This window comes from Carlito syrichta, unplaced genomic scaffold, assembly GCF_000164805.1.
Source record: "Carlito syrichta isolate Samal-C Ts95f unplaced genomic scaffold, Tarsius_syrichta-2.0.1 Scaffold301768, whole genome shotgun sequence".
Classification (NCBI taxonomy): domain Eukaryota; kingdom Metazoa; phylum Chordata; class Mammalia; order Primates; family Tarsiidae; genus Carlito; species Carlito syrichta.
The window spans coordinates 451,770-470,878 of record NW_007245864.1 but is presented as its reverse complement, the minus strand read 5'-3'; the positions used below and the strand labels follow the sequence as shown (position 1 = coordinate 470,878).

The window sequence follows — 19,109 nt, the reverse complement described above, 5'->3', positions numbered from 1 at the left end:
GGGCTCAGGCAATCCACTCACCTCAGCCTCCCAAAGCGCAGGATTACAGGCTGAGCCACCGACCCTGACTTCCTTCACCCTTCTAAAACACTGAATCCTGGTCCTCCTCCATGCAAGGGGACAGTCATCTTTTCTTTAGGGAACATCATAATACCCCCACTGTCCTACTCTGGGCTCCTGCGATGCATCATGGAGGGGATTGGTCCATTTGGTATCATAAACCAGGCACCAGGCTGCTGCCAGGAGATTGGTACTCTCTCAAAACGACACAACTTCCTGTGTCTTGTTAAATGGCTGTAACCCACCCTTCTTGTACCTACTAAACACCTCACCTTCATCCATAGATAATGCATGGCAAACCTCTTTGCTGACTCGGCGCAAACAGGGGCCTCTCTTCAGAACAGAGCGGACTGTTGGGTCTGCAGAGAGCTGCCTTCCTCCTCACCGCAGACCTCCCTCAGTGCATCCGTGCAGCTAGCCTGAGTACCTGGGGCCACTTTCTTACTTGGTATAAGGCTTCCCACCCATTTTCTTTTAATTATCACAACACATCCTACAGTGAATTCTCTGCTTACCAGGAAACCCAGGAACATGCTTTCCACCTTGTTCATGAATAGGTCAATGTCACCACCACTGTGGGATATGTTGTACATAATGGACTAGGCTGGCAGACCACAGTACAAACACAGGTAGTCAGACACATACCACTGCATAATTAGTGACACAAGGCAGCACACCACAGGCTAAAACATACAACATGGGGTGACTACCTTTGTAACAACACACATGACTGGGTTGGCAGCATGAGTCTAGGTGTATGGATTCACTGGGGTCCAGCATAACAAGAAGTTCCTGAAAAGGCCTCCTGAGTCCTACTCTGATACCTGCTGTTCTCATTTTTTTTTTGAGTTGGGGTCTCACTCTGTTGCGCACATTCACGGCCACCCCAGCCTCGACTTGCTGGGCTCCAGTGATCCTTCCGCCTCAGTCTTCCAAGTAGCCGAACTACAGGCATGCGCTACCATGCCCAGCTAGTTTTTTATTTATTGTAGATATGAGGTCCCACCAAGTTGCCCAAGCTGATCTCAAACCCACAGGCTCAGGCAAACTACTCACCTTGGCCTCCCAAAGTGCTGGGATTGCAGGTTGAGTCACTGAGCCCAGTCACATTTTATTTAATGACATAGAAAGTGGAAATAGAAGTAGAAGCCTTGGATACTACTCCTAGCTCTGTCTCCACCAGCTGATAACCTCTCAGAGTTTCAGTTTCCTCATTAGTGGGCTGTGTATGGTATTAATGCTTTCTACTTAGGCTTGCAAAAAAGACTAAATGAAATAATGAGCACGAAGTTGTTGGACATAGCACACTGATACCATTTAAATGGAGAATTAGTAGGAAGCATCTGGTGTCCAGGAGGGATTTTATGTTGGGAGCCCACTGATGTAACAATCTTTGCTTCTTTTTTTTTTTTTGAGTTGGAGTCTTACTCTGTCGCCCAGGATGGAGTACAGTGGCACGATCACAGCCACCCCAGCCTCAACCTGGTGGGCTCTGGCGATCCTTCCACCTCAGCCTTCCAAGTAGCCAGAACTATAGGCGTACACTACTATGTCCGGCTTATTTTTGGTTTATTGTAGAGACGAGGTCTCGCCAAGTTGCCTGGGCTGGTCTCAAACCAGATCCACTCACCTTGGTCTCCCAAAGTGCTGGGATTACACGCTGAGCCACCAAACCTGGCCTACTGTTGTCTTAACTGGCAGGCCTGCCCACCCCAGCTCTGGCCCTCCCTGCCTGGCAGGACATGTAAACTGTCTAACTTTCAGCTCATCAACACCTCCTGTGGAAGCTTATCCTGACTTCCAGGTCAAATCCTTTACCACATGCACTCTTAACTGGGGTATCAAAGTTGTGGCATTTATCATAGCAGGAATTTCATATTTATCCATAGAATGATTGAACCAAATGCCTATCCTCTCAAATCTTAAGTTCTTGGGGTATACATATTATTTAGCTATTAAAATGTACGCTTATAGGCCGGGTGTAATGGCTCATGTCTGTAATCCCAAAGCTTTGGGAGGCTGAGGTAGGAGAATCACTTGAGGCCAGGAGTTTGAGACCATCCTGGGTAACCATCCCACCTCTACAAAAAAATTTGTTTTAATTAGTCAGGTGTGGTGGTATATACCCATAGTCCCAGTTACTTGGGAGGCTGAGGCAGAAGGGTCACTTAAGTCCAGGAGCTTAAGGCTGCAGTGAGCTATAAATCACACCACCACACTCAAGCCTGGGCATCAAAGCAAGATCCTGGGCCGGGCTCGGTGGCTCAGCCTGTAATCCCGCGCTTTGGGAGGCTGAGGTGAGTGGATTGCCTGAGCCCGCGGGTTCGAGACCCGCCTGGGCAACTTGGTGAGACCTCATCTCTACAATAAAATCAAAAATTAGCCGGGCATGGTAGCGCGCACCTGTAGTTCTGCTACTTGGAAGGCTGAGGCAGAAGGATCGCCGGAGCCCAGCAGGTCGAGGCTGCGGTGGCCGGGAGCGGCCACTGCACTCCAGTCTGGGCCACGCAGTGAGACTCCAACTCAAATAAAGCAAAACAAAAACAAAAAAGCAAGATCCTGACTCAAAAAAATTTTTTTAACTTACAAAAAGGATAAAAAGATTGTAAGAAGTTATTAGGATTTCTGCCTTCGTCCAAGGTGGAGTAACAGGGACTAAATTTACAGTCTCCTGTGTTTGCCTAAAAAAGTGGACAAAATAAGTAACTGCTTTCAAGACACTGGACACCAGGCAATGAAGGACTGGTTGCCGAGGGAAGGGAACAAAGGAGGTGAACCCAGGACCTTTCTCACTAATGTCCATACATTTCCATAAGCATTCTAGGTCACCATGCAGGCAGGGGGAGTGAGGAGAAGCCTGGACCCCTGAGGTGAGGAGGCAGCGCTGGAGTCCAGGCTGACCAAGACAGCCAGAGTCTGCAGAGGACCCCTGGGAGAACTCCTGAGAGAGGGATGGAGAGCAACACAGGGCACTACAGGAGGGGAACGCACCCAAGCCCCAAGCGTCCGCTGACAGATGAACGGAGAAGCAAATATGCTCAGACGACACCCCGCAGGAGCCTGCAGATGGGGCTGTCAGTGTCCTTACCGAGAGTGTTTATAGTCACCATCTGGAAATCTCTAGGGAAGGAAGTTGGGTCCAGTGGCCTCACAGGTCCCTGCCACCTCTCCGTTCCCCAGCCCTTTCTCTGGCTTCATTTTCTTCATTCATTCATTTCCCTTAATTAAAACTCCTCTACTTGTTTCTTCCTGCAAGTGAGTGGGGAGTCATACGAGCTAAAAGGAGTGGCCAACATGTCTTTAACCAACCAGACACATAACCTGAAGTCAACGCCATTGAACATCCAAAGTTAACGCAATTAAACATCGAGGCTGGAGGTAGAGCCAGCACACAGCAAAGAGGACACAGGCAAGACAAGGTCTGTGCCTCCAGGGAGATGCATACAATACTGCAGACCTGGCACCTGCACTTTGGAGGTGTGAACAGAGAGCCTGCTGCCCCATGCCTTACCTCCTGAGCCCAGAAGTGAGGACTTTATGCACAGACAGCGATTGACATACTCGCCCTCCTTCTGCTGGCGCTTGTAGATGAACTCATAATCACAGGAGCTCTTGTTGTTACAGATGACATACTTATAAGGAATGGATTTATTCAGGTTCTTCTTGGAGATGACAGTACTACCTTCAACGAGACAGCCACTGTCCTTTAAGTCTCTGTGAATAAATAGAATACAGCCAGTTACCCAAGAATCCCACCTCAGAAATTTCAGTTCTTCTCAAACACAGCATGAACAGCAAACCCAAAGCTATAAATTGATGCCAACCAAGAACAGACTTTAGAACAAGACATGGTTTCCAGACAGAACAAAGGGGAAAAAAGGGCCGCGACAAAATATGACACAGAAATACAAAGCTAGGAAGATTTGTCTGAAATAGTCATCTTCTAAAAGTCTAAGAATATTGCCAACTTAGTTGATAAAAATTATTATTTAAACACATGTCAAAGACTGGATGCCTGCAGACACCCTCACCTGGTACAATGCAGCTCACAGATGTTCCTGCTCCATTTTGGCTGTCCAAGTTCTTCTCCCCCCCTGATAAAGACTTTATGGTGGTCCGGGTTGAATGCAAAATCTTTAGAGATGATGGCGTGAAAGTACACCGTGATTCCTTCACCAGGACTCAGTGTGCTGGCAGAAAGTCGAAACGGAAACCTGATTATAGCAAAATCTGGCCACCCATCCACGTGCGTGCACACACACGAACCTTAGTTTTTGTGTTTTTTTTTTGAGTTGGAGTCTCACTCTGTCGCCCAGACTGGAGTGCAGTGGCCGTTCTTGGCCACCACAGCCTCGACCTGCGATCCTTCCACCTCAGTCTTCCAAGTAGCTGGAACTACAGGCGTGCGCTACCACGCCCGGCTAATTTTTGATTTATTGTAGAGATGAGGTCTCGCTGCCCAGGCAGGTCTCGAACCCGCAGGCTCAGGCAATCCACTCACCTCAGCCTCCCAAAGGCGTGGGATTACAGGCTGAGCCACCAAGTCCGGCTGATCCTTGGTATTTAATGCGCACAAACACACCCCAGCAAGAGTACAATCGTGTCCACATCTCAGACACACTGCCCCCCGTGTGGATGCTCTCTTGCCTCCTTGAAAGCAGAGGAAGACGGGAGTGCAGAGGGTGGCCTATGGCCACCCCCATCTCCAAAGTGCAGGAGGGACCAGTAGGAGTCTGGGCTGGGACAGCCCTCACCTGGGTTCCCTAAGGCCCATGCTGGCTCTGAGTTCCCAGGGACTGTTAGGAAACAAGGAACTAGGCCAGGGGCCCCTCCCCCACCCACCCTCTGCGTGTTCCCTTTTCCCTGGGATTCCCTTTCCTCCAAAATCAAACTTGCCAGAAGAGCCAACTAGAAGGGCAGCCTGGTACTACCACAGAGTTGTGTGGCCCTCCCTATCCTGGGAAGGAAGGGTGTGCGCCTGGGCTGCTCAGGCAGGATCTCCTGCCGGGGTCACCCCCTACCTCTCCTTCACTTCCTGGGTCCTAGCGTTCTGGTTTCCTGGCTCCTTCTCCTTCTTCACCGCAGCTGCATAATTTGTGTCATTCCCTTCAGGCTTCTTCGAGTCTTCTGGCTTCCCTTTCTCATTTTTACCAGCTTTCTCTCCAGTGACAGCCATCTTGTCCATGGTCTCGGCTTCCTGAAACAAGTCATCAAATGTCAACCTTCAAGGCCAGGTCTACAGCTAATGCTTCTCACAGCCAGAGTGGCCACAACCCTTCCCTGCACAGGACCTGCCAGTGCCTTTGCATTCACTGACCACAGCTTCATCAGTGGCCTCTCCTCCTCTCACTCCTCCTGGAGCACCGGCCTTCTTACTGTTCTGGTAACAGGGCCACCTCAAGGCTTTTGCACATGCCCTAAGATACCTCCATGGCTTGCCCCTCACTGCTTCCCCAGGAAGACCTTGCCCAGCCGCTCTGGCTGCAGGGTCATGTTCCCTCAGTTTCCCCCAACCCGCCCGCCTGCCATTCATCCCACTTCTCCCTGCCTGACTTGGTTTTCTGTCTTACGCTACTCTAGACTGTGGGCTCCATGAAGGCAGGGGTTTTGTCTCTGGCATAACTATGTCCCAGCTGTGAACTATTAAATGAAAAATGAGCAGCAGAAGAAACAGGCCACAGGGGCAGGAGCAGGGAGGGCAAGGGCTTTCTGGAGGCACAGCCACGCAGGAAGGAGATGCTGACCTGGCTGTGTTTTTTGTTAGAAGCAGGAGTGGTCTCAGGTGGCTGTTTTGTTTTCTCAGTCTTGTCTTTAATTTCTTTCCTGGCCTCTTTACCTGAATTCACTGGCTCATCTGCAGCATTGGTTGCCTGGAAGAAATAAAGACCCCAAACCATTAGAGCCAGGGTGACAGAATCGACCAGGAGACTGACTCAATGGCTAATGGGTCAGCATCTGCCATAAGCCAAAGGACAGGGTGGGTAGCACCCTGGGGGGAGGGGAGCCCCTCCCACTTCCCACCCAGGGAGCAAGTCTAGGACTCCCTCCCTGACAGGGAAGTGATGTCAGCCTGTACAGCACAGCAAAGGTGTCGAGGGCTCCACATGCCACCCTCTGGCCACCCCTCCCTGACCACTCACCCCAGAGGCTGGAGCTCCTGCCCGCTGCCTGGCACTCTGTGGTTCTTTCCTGGGCTCAGAGCTGCCCGCTTTGGACTCAGACAACAGGATCTCCTGAGCAGCATCTTTAGCCCCAGGATGGCCTTCACAAGCAGAGATGGTAGGGCCGGCCCCCTCCTGGGAGAGGCCTCTGCCCTCAGAGGGAACAGAGGTGTCCTGGTCCTTCCCTTCTGTCAGGTCCTGTGGTGGGGGACTCCTCCGAGCCTCGCCTTCCAGGGCGGTTCCTGCTCCTCCTGCAGCCTGGCCCTGCAAGGGGCTATCGCCAAACGTAGTGTGCATGGCGGGGCTGTCACCCTCCAGCGGAGTCACGCCTATGCCGGGGGTCTGGTTCAGCTGGCCACTTGGACCAACTTGCTGATTCTGGTTCTGGGACAGGGCTGTATCCTGAGTCTCCAAGAGTGAAAGCGAATTCAGACTATAGGGGCTGGAAGGAGACAGGGGCAAGGAATCCAGCTCTGAGGATGAAGAAGTGCTGCGATTACTTCTCTTCTTCCTTTTCTTCTTTTTGCTCTAAACAGAAAGAGAGGCACTCATTTTATTTCTAAGATTCACTATACTCCAGCCAATGTTTCCATTTATCAACTACATCAAGCTTAGCTGGACCAAACCAACTTGCATATGTTAAATCTGCAATTTCTTCATCTTGGAGAGAAGGAAATGAAAAGGAAGGGGATGCCCAGAGCTGAGGTACAGGGGCTGTGTGGTGCTAGCCACACATGCAGTCCTGCATAGCCAAGCCAAAACCCTCACACGGAGTTCCTTCTGAGAGTGTCCCGTGAGACATTTCTGAACATGCGAGAGCACACACAGCTCTTCCACATACCACACTCTTGTATTAGAATCCCTGTGTACACAAGAATGGAATAAAGCCAAGTACGAGACTGAAAGGCAAATGGAAGTCTAAGCAGCTCCTTCCTGCATCTCGGCAGAAGCAAGGCTCCAGGGCCCCAAGTTGGGCATCAAGAACAGAGCTTGTGAGGAGACGTGCAGGACTCTGGGACCCCAGGGGGTTTGATGCCCTGCCTCACTGGGAACACTGCTCTGGGGTGTGTGTTAATGGGTCATGCATGCAAATGACTCATAAATCCCCAAAGTCTGGTACTCCTGCACTCCTTGTGCCCCTACCTCGCCCCCGCACTGCCCAAGCCCCCACACCTGGGGATAAGCTGTCTAGGAAAGGGAGACAGAAGGAACACACATGTTGACATGCATCCCAGGGCCAAATGCCCTTTCTTCAGCATCTGGCAACCAGGGGACCATGATATGCTGCAGGGACTCATCACTGCCACTTCAGGGGCCCTTTGGCTAACAGATAGCCCCTGTGCAGCTCACAGAGGGGGCATAAAGGGCCAGAGGGCATAAAGAGACCACAGGCTGCAGCTGGAGAGTACTGAACCACCAAGGGTTAGAGGAGGCCAGGTCAACACCTGTGAGCCCTTTAGGGCCACGTGGCAGCTCTTTCTTCCTAGCTCCAGGCCTAGGAATTTCTCTTCTTTAAGTTCAGAGAAAACCCATGCTCACTGTACACAAAACACAGGACTCCTCCATCCTACAACTTCCCCCAGGCCTCAGCTCAGTTCCAGCCTCCTCCTCAGCCCTGCTACCCACACCCAGGCCACCAACCTGCTGTACCTCTGAGAGCACTTGTGTCCTCTAGGCAGATTCTAAAATAGGAGCTTAAAGTAAATTAAGTTAAACTCTGGAATAGAGACACCAGGAGAGACAGCCAAGCAGAGGGCCGAGGGGAAAGCTCTGGTCCAGGGCCAAGTTCTGAAGATAGGCCCAGCAGGATGCAGGTGCTTGGGGAGCTGAGAGTTGGGTAATGGGGGTGGGGGACTTGAGAGAAAGACTCCAGGCTGGTTAGTGAAGGACACAACCCACTATGTGCCCCTAACTTGGGACAAGATGAAGGGTCAAGATCAAGAGGAATAAGGAGGAGAGCTGATGGGCAGGAGGCTGAGGTCAGTGAAGTAAGTGCAGAGGTTGCCAAGCCCCAGGGCATGGTGCTGACAGGGACAGCAGGAACATCTGCACCAAGGGAGTTGGGGTACCAGGGCTGGGCACAGGCCAGCCACTCAAGACAAGGCTGGAGGGGACCCATGTACAGGGCACTGATGGCCAAGGACAGATGGGGCTGCAGAGCTGACTTCAGAGGCCACCGAGGAGGAGGCTGACCAATGATACCCTGGCTCCCAAGCCCCTAGGGCCAGCTGGCACATCCTGTGGCAGGTGCTGCTGACAAGGCTGCAGGGCTGGGCTGAGAACCACATCATCTTTCCCCTGGCACCTGGCCAGCACCTCTTCCTAGCAAGCTGGCACCCTAGAGCTCTTGTTCTGGAATAGTCTCTTGGCAGAGTCAGTGGGGCCCTGACCCGACTCATACTTCAAGGCTTCAGCTTTCTCACATATAAAGACAGCACAGGCAATATGTGCGGGTAATGCCTTTGCCAGCACAAGCTACAGCTCTAAGGAAGCAACTAGAGATGAGTCTGGGACTGAGACCCCCCACTAGGTGTCATCAGGACAAATATCAACCTCTAAACCGCAAGCTAGTCAGCTGCCCAAGAGAACTGCAAGGCACCGTCAAGAAGTAGGCAGAGGCTGCATGGACTCAGTGCGGGCACCAGTCAGCCTCAATTTGCTAAGGAGGCCTGGTGGGTCAAGTCAGCCCTTCTGAAGACACCAGAGCCTCGCAGAAGGGATCACACCATCCTTGCCCTACCAGCTGCCTCGTTCCCCAGGGGACTTGTGGCACAGCAGCATCTGGGCTGGGTTTGGGGGCCCTACTTGAGTTCCCACCCAGCTCACCACACATTGCACTGATTCAGGGCCTAGCTGTACCTACTCTACCTACCAAGTGGGAGCTATGCAAAGACTACAGTAAACACAGGAGTGGCTGCGGGAGAGACTCTTGAGGGCCCATGACCCAGTCCCCAGAAGACAATTGTCAGGAAGACCATTCCCTGACAGCCCAGGGCCACAGCCTCCACGTGGACCCCAGGTTACACCAGGAACAGCAGCCACCAGCCTAAACCCTCTTTTTAATACAAAGAAACCCAGTCTGTCTGACACACAAAATTGGACCACACAGGGTGGCCAGCATACGCTTTCCTTTGATGAGTCCTCAGTGGATCGTGTTCCCATACTTCCTGCCCATTTACCTCTCCTCTGCAAACTGTCTGGATATCTTCTGTCCGTTATTCTATCTACAGCAGATGTGCGGACAGATTTATTTCCTCATAAGAATTGTTGAAGCACTACATTTACAATCTTTGTGTGTGTTGCGTTTCCTGGCCATTGCTTTTCCATTTAATAGTTTAACAGTCTTCTTTGATGCAGAATATCTAATTGTTTTTAGTCAGGGTCTCAGTCTGTTGCCCAGGTTGGAGTGCAGTCTGTTGATCTTGGCTCACTGCAACCTCAAACTCATGGGCTCAAGCAATCCTCCTGCCTCAGCCTCCCAAAGTGTTAGGATTACATGTGTGAGCTACCACACCTGGCCTCTATTTATATAGTCATAGTAATATTTATGATTTTGGGGGAGGCTTAAAAATATTTACATAATTTTATAAATATCCATCTATATTTTCTAGAACTTTTAGGGTGCTATTTTATATTAAAATATTTCATCATTTTGGTATACAGCTGACCCTCTGCATCCACAGATTCAACCTATTGCAAATAAAAAATATTTGGAAAAAACAGTAAAAAATAATAATACAACAATTCAAAATAATACAAATAAAAAATACAATATAACAAATATTTACATAGTATTTACACTGCATTAGATATTATCTGTAATCTAGAAATGCTTCAAAGTACACAAGAAAATGTGCATGTTATATGCAAATACTATTCCACATCATATCAGGGACTTGAGCATCTGAGGATTTTTGTATCCTTGGGGGTCCTGGAACTAATCCCCTGCAGATGCTGAGAGATGACTATGGCAAATAAGCACATGAAAAGATGTTCGCCATCACTAGCCATTAGGGAGGGCCAAGGCATGACTGCACAGTTAATGTTAGTATGAGCTGGGAATCGACTTCAGTTTTTCTCCAGCGGGGAGCCTGTGGTTCAGACACATCAAGTTTTTGGCTCCAATTTATACACTCCCGTCAGCAAGTGCTACACCACCTCAGGTGCTCACACCGTCTCATCTCCATGCAGATCCCCATCAACGCATCTCTCTGTTACTCCCTCAGAATCTCACCATCACTTTATGGTTCTAGCTTTGCTAAAAATCTCCCCACCTTTTTTCTTCTTTCTCCCATTCTTTATAAATACTCTCACCAATTTCAAGTTCAGATGGACTTTAGAATCTTTTTGTCCACTTCCAAAAAACCACAACCGAATCCATTTGGAGCTATACTGCTTTAATACATCAACTGGTTAATGCAAAAGTCTGGGTGAGAACAGTCATCTCTGCCATATGAAACCCTCCATCCTCCCTCTCAGGAAGGGTCCACAGCTCCTTGGACCCAAGTCCTACTTTACATTGGCCTATAGAGCTCTGGAGCCTCCTCCTCACGTGTCCTATGTGCCAGTCCTTTATTTTGAGGGTCAATTCTCATACTTTGTTGCTATTTGGGCAAGTGTGTCTGCTATTTGGGCAAGTCCAGCCCCTGTGTTGACACTGGCTGGATTTATCAAGTGTCACAGTAGTGGGCTCACTGCCAAGTCCAAGCATGTAGAGGAAAGATCATACGTGGCTCTAATGCTTTCCACTCATATCTAATAGTACCACCTGTGGGCAGTGGCTGCTCTTAAATCTTCTAAAATGAACAAATGACCAACTTGCTCCAGAAAAAGACATCACCCTCTGCAAAAAAAGCAAGAAATTTCACAAGCATCACTTTTCAATGAATGAAGTTTCCTTGCTTTTCCTCATAAGCAAGAGTACTTTCATTACATATATTAGCTATTTATGCCACTTGAAAGAAATCAGCAGCCAGGCTCGGTGGCTCAGCCTGTAATCCCGCGCCTTTGGGAGGCTGAGGTGAGTGGATTGCCTGAGCCCGCGGGTTTGAGACCCACCTGGGCAGGCGAGACCTCATCTCTACAATAAATCAAAAAAATTAGCCGGGCGTGGTAGCGCACGCCTGTAATTCCGGCTACCTGGAAGGCTGAGGCGGAAGGATCGCTGGAGCCCAGCAGGTCGAGGCTGCGGTGGCCGGGAGCGGCCACTGCACTCCTGTCTGGGCGACAGAGTGAGACTCCAACTCAAAAAAAAAAAAAAAGAAAGAAATCAGGATTTGAACTTCCAAAAACAAGACTTGAACAGGGCTTCTGCTATGCCCCTGGTGTGGCCAGCACTATCCATGACCTAGTGACTGGGACAGAGGCTCAACCTGGACTCCATCTGCCTGGGCTGGTCTCATGGCCCCCACGGGCCCAGACCTCCTGCTTTTTGCTGAGAAAAGCCTGTGTTCCCTGTGGAGCTTTGGAGTTTAGGTAGGGTAAGGTTCTCCAGGTGTCAAAGGAAATAGATGTACAAGAAACAAAATGATGGGCAAAAGGATGGGGGAAGGGAGGACACACACCATAAAGCTGAAATGTAACCTCAGGATCACAGAAGTCAAAACCTAAATCAGCACTGTTCTATCATTGGCCAGCCCAGGTGTAACCTGAGAACAGCTCATTCCCAGCAGCCTTCCTCAGCTGTCAGGGACCTAGGGGGGCTGGGGAGGTGTGGCATGCACAGCGTGGAGGGAAGGCACTTTGTCTATGATTTATGCAAACTACCTGCTCAGAGCCTGTAGAAAATGCTTCAGCGACCTCAAATGGGGCTGCATCCTCCTTTCTTCTTTTGCAGGGAATGTAATTAGCAGCTTCCAACTCATCAGATGTGCAGTCTACAGCATTTACAAAAACCTGTGATGCAACTCCCTGTTGAAACATGACCCCCTTCAGACAGGGCAGGGTCACCCCGTGCACAGCGCCAACAAAACCCACACAGGCCCCTACCTCAGGGCCGCCTCCTTTTGGTGAGGCCTAGGTAGGGATGTTCACTCCTGGGAACTGAGCCCTCTCCCCAGAGCCCTTGGATGTTCAGGCAGAAGGTTGCAGGGAAGCAAGAAAGGGCTCTTGTAGACGGGCAGAGCAAATCCAGGTAAGAGAACTGCCCAATTCCAGAGATGGCACGCTGCAAGGGAGGCACCCCGACTTCCCCATGCAGGCAAGCTCAGGCTCCCAGCTCCCTGGGGCCTCCATCCAAATGCCTCAGCTAGTGCTCACAACACTGATGCAACTGCAGAGACATACCTGGAAGGAGCAGGCCAGCCTGGGCATCTAGGGTAGAGCCAGGTCAGGCCTCGAGAGCCTCCAGAGGCCAAGGCTGCAATCTGGCCCCGAGGCAGGCACACCCACTCAACACCTCCTCACCCTATCAGGCAGCCCCAAAAGTTCAAGCAGGCTCCATCAGTTCACACCAAGGAGCCCAGCAGGAAGCTGAGAAAGAGAAGCTCTCCTAGGAGCCGTAGGGTCAGTCACCCAACTCATTGCTGGCTCCAGTTAAGTCTCTGCTTCCCTCACCACAGGAAGTACAGGCCCAGCAGTCTCTCAAGAGGAAGCAAGAATCAGCAAAGGGCACCCTGACAGTCAGCATCCAGTGGCCACCAAAGAGTCCAGGCAGAGGATGGTCAGTCCAGGTGACAGGAGGGGTGGGACCTCCCCACTGTGTGTTCTCTCCACCCTCCCCACCACCTCTGGATGAGGACCCCCTGACCCAGTGTGCTGGGGCATGAGGCTGGTCAGGCAGCTCACTGTCTCAGCTTCTGGGGCCACCTCCCGTGGTTCCCTGGCACCCTTCCCCACCATCATTAAAATATGGCACTCACACTTGGAGAACTAGTCTCTAGAACACAAATACTACGCTCAGATTGAGGATACTACAGGTTCACCGTGGGACTAGGAACACACACAAAAGTCCCTGTGAGTTAATCAGAGGAGACAGCCCCATCAGTGTTCGCTTATGTACTACATTCTGAATTTCTTTCATGTGTGGATATGTGCATATTTAGGCATTTTTAAAATCCCCTCCCACAACAATATTGCTTGTTGTAGTTTTCTTACATTAAGGTAGAAATCATGTAGCACAAAATAAACACTTTAAAGCGAACAACTCAGTGGCATTTAGCACTTCACGATGTTCAGTACAAGCACCATCTCTAACTAGTTCCAATGTTTCTTCACCCCAAAAAGGAACAGTAGCATGAAGCAGTGACTCCCTACTCCCTCTTCCTCCCAGCCCCCGGGCAACCGCTAATTTGTTTTCTGTCTCCATAGATATGTCTGTTCTGTACATTTCATCTAAATGGAATCAACAGTGTGTGGCCTAGTCTACCTGGCTTCTTTCATTTGGCGTAATGTTTTTTGAGGTCTATCCATGTCGTAGTGTAGGCCCATACTGTCTTCTTTTTTAAGGCTGAGAGCTAGAAGGGGAATCACTGGCTCATACAGCAATTTTGTTTAACTTTTTGGTGACCTGACAGTGGCTGCAGCATTTTACATTCCCACCAGCATTGTACAACAGTTCCAATTCTCCACATTCTCAACAACCCTTGTTATTTTCAATTTTTTTGTATAAAAGCCATCCTAATAGGTGTGAATTGGTATCTTATTACGGTTTTGATTTGCATTTCCTTTATCAACTCTGACCTTGACATCTTTTCATGTGCTTATTGGCTATTTATATATCTTCTCTGGAGAAATGTCTATTCAAGTCTTTTACCCATATCTGAGTTGGGTTGTCTTTTTGTTGTTGAGTTGTAAGAGTTCTTTATATGTTGTAAATATGTAACACCTATCAGATACATGACCTGCAAATAGTGTCCTTGATACGTGAAAAGGTTTTTATTTTGATGAACTCCAACTTATCCATTTCTATTTTTTTCTTCTGTTGCTTGTGCTTTTAGTGTCATATTTTAAAAAATTTTGTTAGACAGTAGATGCAAAGTTGTTCATAACATTTTCTTATATTCCATTTTATTTCTGTGAGGCCAGCAGAATGTTTCTACTTTCATTTCTGATCTTATTTTCATCTCTCTCTTCATTTTCTTAGATTACAGGTTTGTCAGTTTTACTGGTCTTTTCAAAGGACCAATTTTTGGTTCATTGATTTTCTCTGTCATTTTTCTCTCCTCTATTTTGTTTAACCCACTCTTATCTTTACTATTTCTGTGCTTCTTATAGCTTCAAGTTTGGTTTGCTCCCCTTTTTCTAGTTCCTTGAATGTAAAGTTTGGTTACTGATTTAAGATATTTTTTCTGCTGGGCTCGGTGGCTCACCCTGTAATCCCGCGCCTTGGGAGGCTGAGGTGAGTGAATTGCCTGAGCCCGCGGGTTCGAGACCCGCCTGGGCAACTTGGAGAGACCTCAACTCTACAATAAATCAAAAATTAGCCGGGCATGGTAGCACGTGCCTGTAATTCTGGCTGCTCGGAAGGCTGAGGCGGAAGGATCACTGGAGCCCAGCAGGTCGAGGCTGCGGTGGTCGGGAGTGGCCACTGCACTCCAGTCTGGGCGACGGAGTGAGACTCCAACTCAAAAAAAAAAAGATATTTTTTCCTTTTCATGTAAGCATTTACAGCTATACATTTTCCTCAGAGCACTGCTTTTGCAGCAACAGACATACACACACACACACACACACGTATGTATTTAGACATTGGGCCTTACTTTGTGAGGCTGGAGTGTAGTGGTTATTCACAGGCATGATCATACACACTGTAGTCTCAAACTTCTGGCCTCGAATGTTCTTCCTGCCCCAGCCTCCCAAGTAACTGGGACTACTGGCATGTGCCACCATGCCTAGCTAGCCATAAGTTTTGCTATGTTGTGTTTTCATGTTCCTCTGTCTCAAAGTATTCCAATTTTCCTGGTGATTTCTTTATTGACCATTAATTGTTTAAGAGTATTAATTTCCATATATTTGTGAATTTTTCTGATTTCCTTTCATTGTTGATTTCTAATTTTACTCCACTGTGGTCATAAAAGGCGCCTATATGATTTCACTCTTTTTAAGTCGATTGTTACTTTGCAGCCTGTCATGTGGTCTACCCTGGAGAATGTCCTATGTGCACTTGAAAAGACTATATTCTGAGCTGGGCTTGGAGGCTCAGCCTATAATCCCGTGCCTTTGGGAGGCTGAGGTGAGTGGATTGCCTGAGCCCGCGGGTTCGAGACCCACCTGGGCAACTTGGTGAGACCTCATCTCTATAATAAATCAAAAATTAGCCGGGCATGGTAGCACGTGCCTGTAATTCCAGCTACTCGGAAGACTGAGGTGGAAGGATTGCCAGGAGCGGTTACTGCACTCCAGTCTGGGCGACAGAGTGAGACTCCAACTCAAAAAAAAAAAAAAGACTATATTCTGTTACTGTGTAGAGTATTTACTCTATATACGTCTCTTAGGTCTACTGGCCTATATAGTCTTACTCATTTTCTAATCATCTATCTGCTTGCTCTATTCAGTATTGAAGTTGCCAACCATTATTATGGAACTGTCTACTTTTCCCTTCAATTCTGTCAATATTTCTTTGTTTTGGAGCTTTGGTGTTATGTGTATATACATTTATATTTAATATATCTTCTTTATGAATTGACACATGCAGCAATATCAACGTCTTCGTTGTCTTTGGCTATTTTAACCTTAAAGTGTATTGTCTGATATTCGTATAGCCACCCCTGCTCTCTTTGGTTCCTATTTGCATAGAATATATTTATCAATCCTTTCACTATCAACCTATCTGTGTCTTTGAATATAAACAGGGTTTCTCATAGACAGTATATAGTTGGATTTTTTTTTTTGAGTTGGAGTTTCACTCTGTTACCCAGGCTGGAGGGCAGTGGCACGCTTCTGGCTACCATAGCCTCAACCTGCTGGGCTCCTGCGATCCTTCCGCCTCAGCCTTCTAAGTAGCTGGAACTACGGGTGCACACTACCATGCCCAGTTAGTTTTTGATTTGTTGTAGAGACAAGAAGTAGCCAGAACTACAGGTGCACACTACCGTGCCCAGTTAGTTTTTGATTTGTTGTAGAGACGAGGTCTCACTAAGTTGTCCAGGTAGGTCTAGAACTCGCGGGCTCAGGCAATCCTCTCGCCTCAGCCTCCGAAAGTGCTGGGATTACAGGCTGAGCCACCAAGCCTGGTCCGATCTTTTTTTTTTTTTTTTTTTAACAAGAACATTCTTTATTTGTACAAAGTATTATAATCTTCTCAACATTCTTCACCACAGCAGGTCCAACATCTATAGGCAATTTAGAAGGGCTCCAAGCCAACTGAGTCTACAGAAAACAAAATTCTGTTAACGCAACTGTCAAGTGAAGAGACAACACCAGACTTCATTCTCCTCTCACGGCTTTTTAGTAGTTTCCTAAAGCCTAACCATTCTGACCACTCTCAACAAGCTACTATTATCAAAGACTGTACAACTGAACATAGGCTGACCGTAAGCAAACCCAAATTTTTCCTGAGTCTTGACTGCCTCTGTGATCTGGAACACAGCAGATAGTATGGAAGTTATTACTTTTTTGAGGGGAGTAGGAAGACTGGGGATCAAAAACCACCTAGCCATACATATAAGAAACCAAGAGTGATCAAACTAATTTTTTTTTTTGAGTTGGAGTCTCACTCTGTCACCCAGACTGGAGTGCAGTGGCCACTCCCGGCCACTGCAGCCTCGGCCTGCTGGGCTCCGGCAATCCTTCCGCCTCAGCCTTCCAAGTAGCTGGAACTACAGGCATGCGCTACCACGCCCGGCTAATTTTTTTTATTTATTGTAGAGATGAGGCCTCGCCAAGTTGCCCAGGCAGGTCTCGAACCCGCGGGCTCAGGCAATCACTCACCTCGGCCTCCCAAGGCACGGGATTACAGGCTGAGCCACCGAGCCCGGCTAAACTGACTAATTTAATTAGCTGTTCACAATCAGGCTCACCAAAACCCAGAAACTTCAGACCAATGAAGCAACACAGGGCTTAGCTACCCAGATGCTTGGAGTCTGGGAAGTGCTGGTTTTGATGACAATTCTAGTCAGTTTTAATTGATCTCAGGCACTTCTGCAATCCATGCTCTGCCCAGCATGGAAAAGATTCACAGAAACATGTAGTACGTCTGGGAGTGGTACCTTCCAAGATGCCACAGTCTGCCACCCAGTTGTCCACTTCCTCCTCTTCAATCTGTTCTTTCTTCTTCTTCCAGCCTCTCTCCTCTTCATCATTGATCTCATCCCTGCTCTTGTCTTGCTCGTCCGAATCTGTTTTTCTGTCTTTGTCATTCTTCTGCTGCTCTGAAGCTTTCTTCTTGCCTTTCTGTTCATGCCCATATGCTCCCAAGAGTTTCTTCTTCTTTTTTTTTTTTTTTAGTCGGAGTCTCACTCTGTCACCCAGACTGGAGTGCAGTGGCCGCTCCCGGCCACCGCAGCCTCAACCTGCTGGGCTCCGGTGATGCTTCCATCTCAGCCTTCCAGTAGCTGGAACTACAGGCGTGTGCTACCACGCCTGGCTAATTTTTTTGATTTATTGTAGAGATGAGGTCTCGCCAAGTTGCCCAGGCGGGTCTCGAACCCAAGGGCTCAGGCAATCCACCAGAGCTTCTTTTAATGAGGCAATGAAGTTCTGGAACTCCATCTCTTCCATGACTGAGAGCACATCACTGGCGTTCAGTGTCTTGCGCTTCTCTTTCATGGCAAAGTTGTTGGCACAGGATGTGGTGTAAAGCACAAAGAAGCTGGCGGTGCGGGGGATGGTGCTCTGGGCCTCCTTGAAGATGTTGACACCATCCGGGAGCGCTTCCTGGATGATCCTAGTGATTATGGCGTTGGGCAGGTTTAGGTCATGGGGCCTCTCCACCATTGCTGCCACCCGGACTGAGCCTCCACCTCAGGCCTCCTATTCAGGCAGATACCGCGTCTGGAATTGGATCATTTTTTAAACCATTCTGCTAATGTCTGCCTTTAATTGGAAAGTTTAATATATTTAACATTAAGCCGGGCTCAGTGGCTCAACCTGTAATCCCGCGCCTTTGGGAGGCTGAGGTGAGTGGATTGCCTGAGCCCGTGGGTTCGAGACCCGCCCGGGCAACTTGGCGAGACCTCATCTCTACAATAAATCAAAAAAAATTAGCCGGGCGTGGTAGCACGCGCCTATAGTTCCAGCTACTTGGAAGACTGAGGCGAAAGGATCGCTGGAGCCCAGCAGGTCGAGGCTGCAGTGGTCGGGAGTGGCTACTGCACTCCAGTCTGGGCAACAGAGTGAGACTCCAACTCAACAACAACAACAATATATATATATATATATATATATTTACATTTAAAGTAATTTCAGTCACCTTCTGTATCTGAAGGTTCCATATCCACAGATTCAACAATGGATCAAAACTATTTGAAAAACTAAAAACAATACAAAATAATACATTCCAGCCAATGTATCCACAGAGAAAAAGAAAACAAAATGTTTAAAATGCGTATAACGTCAGGCTTGGTGGCTCAGCCTGTAATCGCGCGCCTTGGGAGGCTGAGGTGAGTGGATTGCCTGAGCCCGCGGGTTCGAGACCCGCCTGGGCAACTTGGAGAGACCTCATCTCTACAATAAATCAAAAATCAGCCGGGTGTGGTAGCGCGCGCCTGTAATTCCGGCTACTCGGAAGGCTGAGGTGGAAGGATCGCCGGAGCCCAGAAGGTCAAAGCTGCGGTGGCCGGGAGCAGCCACTGCACTCTAGTCTGGGCGACAGAGTGAGACTCCAACTCAAAAAAAAAATAAATAGAAAATAAAAAAAATGCAGTATAACAACTACTGGGGTTGCAAAAAAAAAAAAAAGTATACACATTTTAAGCGATGTTATCTATATATTACTTTTAGTTTGCCATA

At 48.6% G+C, this 19,109-nt stretch overlaps 1 protein-coding gene and 1 pseudogene across 2 annotated transcripts in view; both read right to left on the bottom strand.

Annotated features, from left to right (window-relative positions):
- RNF213 (ring finger protein 213) overlaps positions 1–19,109 on the bottom strand; it is a gene marked incomplete at its 3' end in the record, with an annotated part of 99,569 nt that overhangs the window by 56,272 nt on the left and 24,188 nt on the right. Inside the window, exons 3-7 of the mRNA XM_021710966.1 lie at positions 6,201–6,749; positions 5,805–5,930; positions 5,082–5,257; positions 4,092–4,250; positions 3,572–3,774 (exon numbers count right to left, since the gene is read on the bottom strand). Of these exons, the coding sequence (XP_021566641.1) occupies positions 3,572–3,774; positions 4,092–4,250; positions 5,082–5,257; positions 5,805–5,930; positions 6,201–6,749 (1,213 nt within the window). The remainder of the gene's footprint in view (positions 1–3,571; positions 3,775–4,091; positions 4,251–5,081; positions 5,258–5,804; positions 5,931–6,200; positions 6,750–19,109) is intronic.
- On the bottom strand, positions 16,504–18,134 carry LOC103257491 (annotated as a pseudogene). The gene is made up of 3 exons (XR_002481814.1): positions 17,829–18,134; positions 17,369–17,582; positions 16,504–16,529 (listed from the first exon to the last, which is right to left on the bottom strand). The product of XR_002481814.1 is annotated as a DNA polymerase epsilon subunit 3 pseudogene (transcript).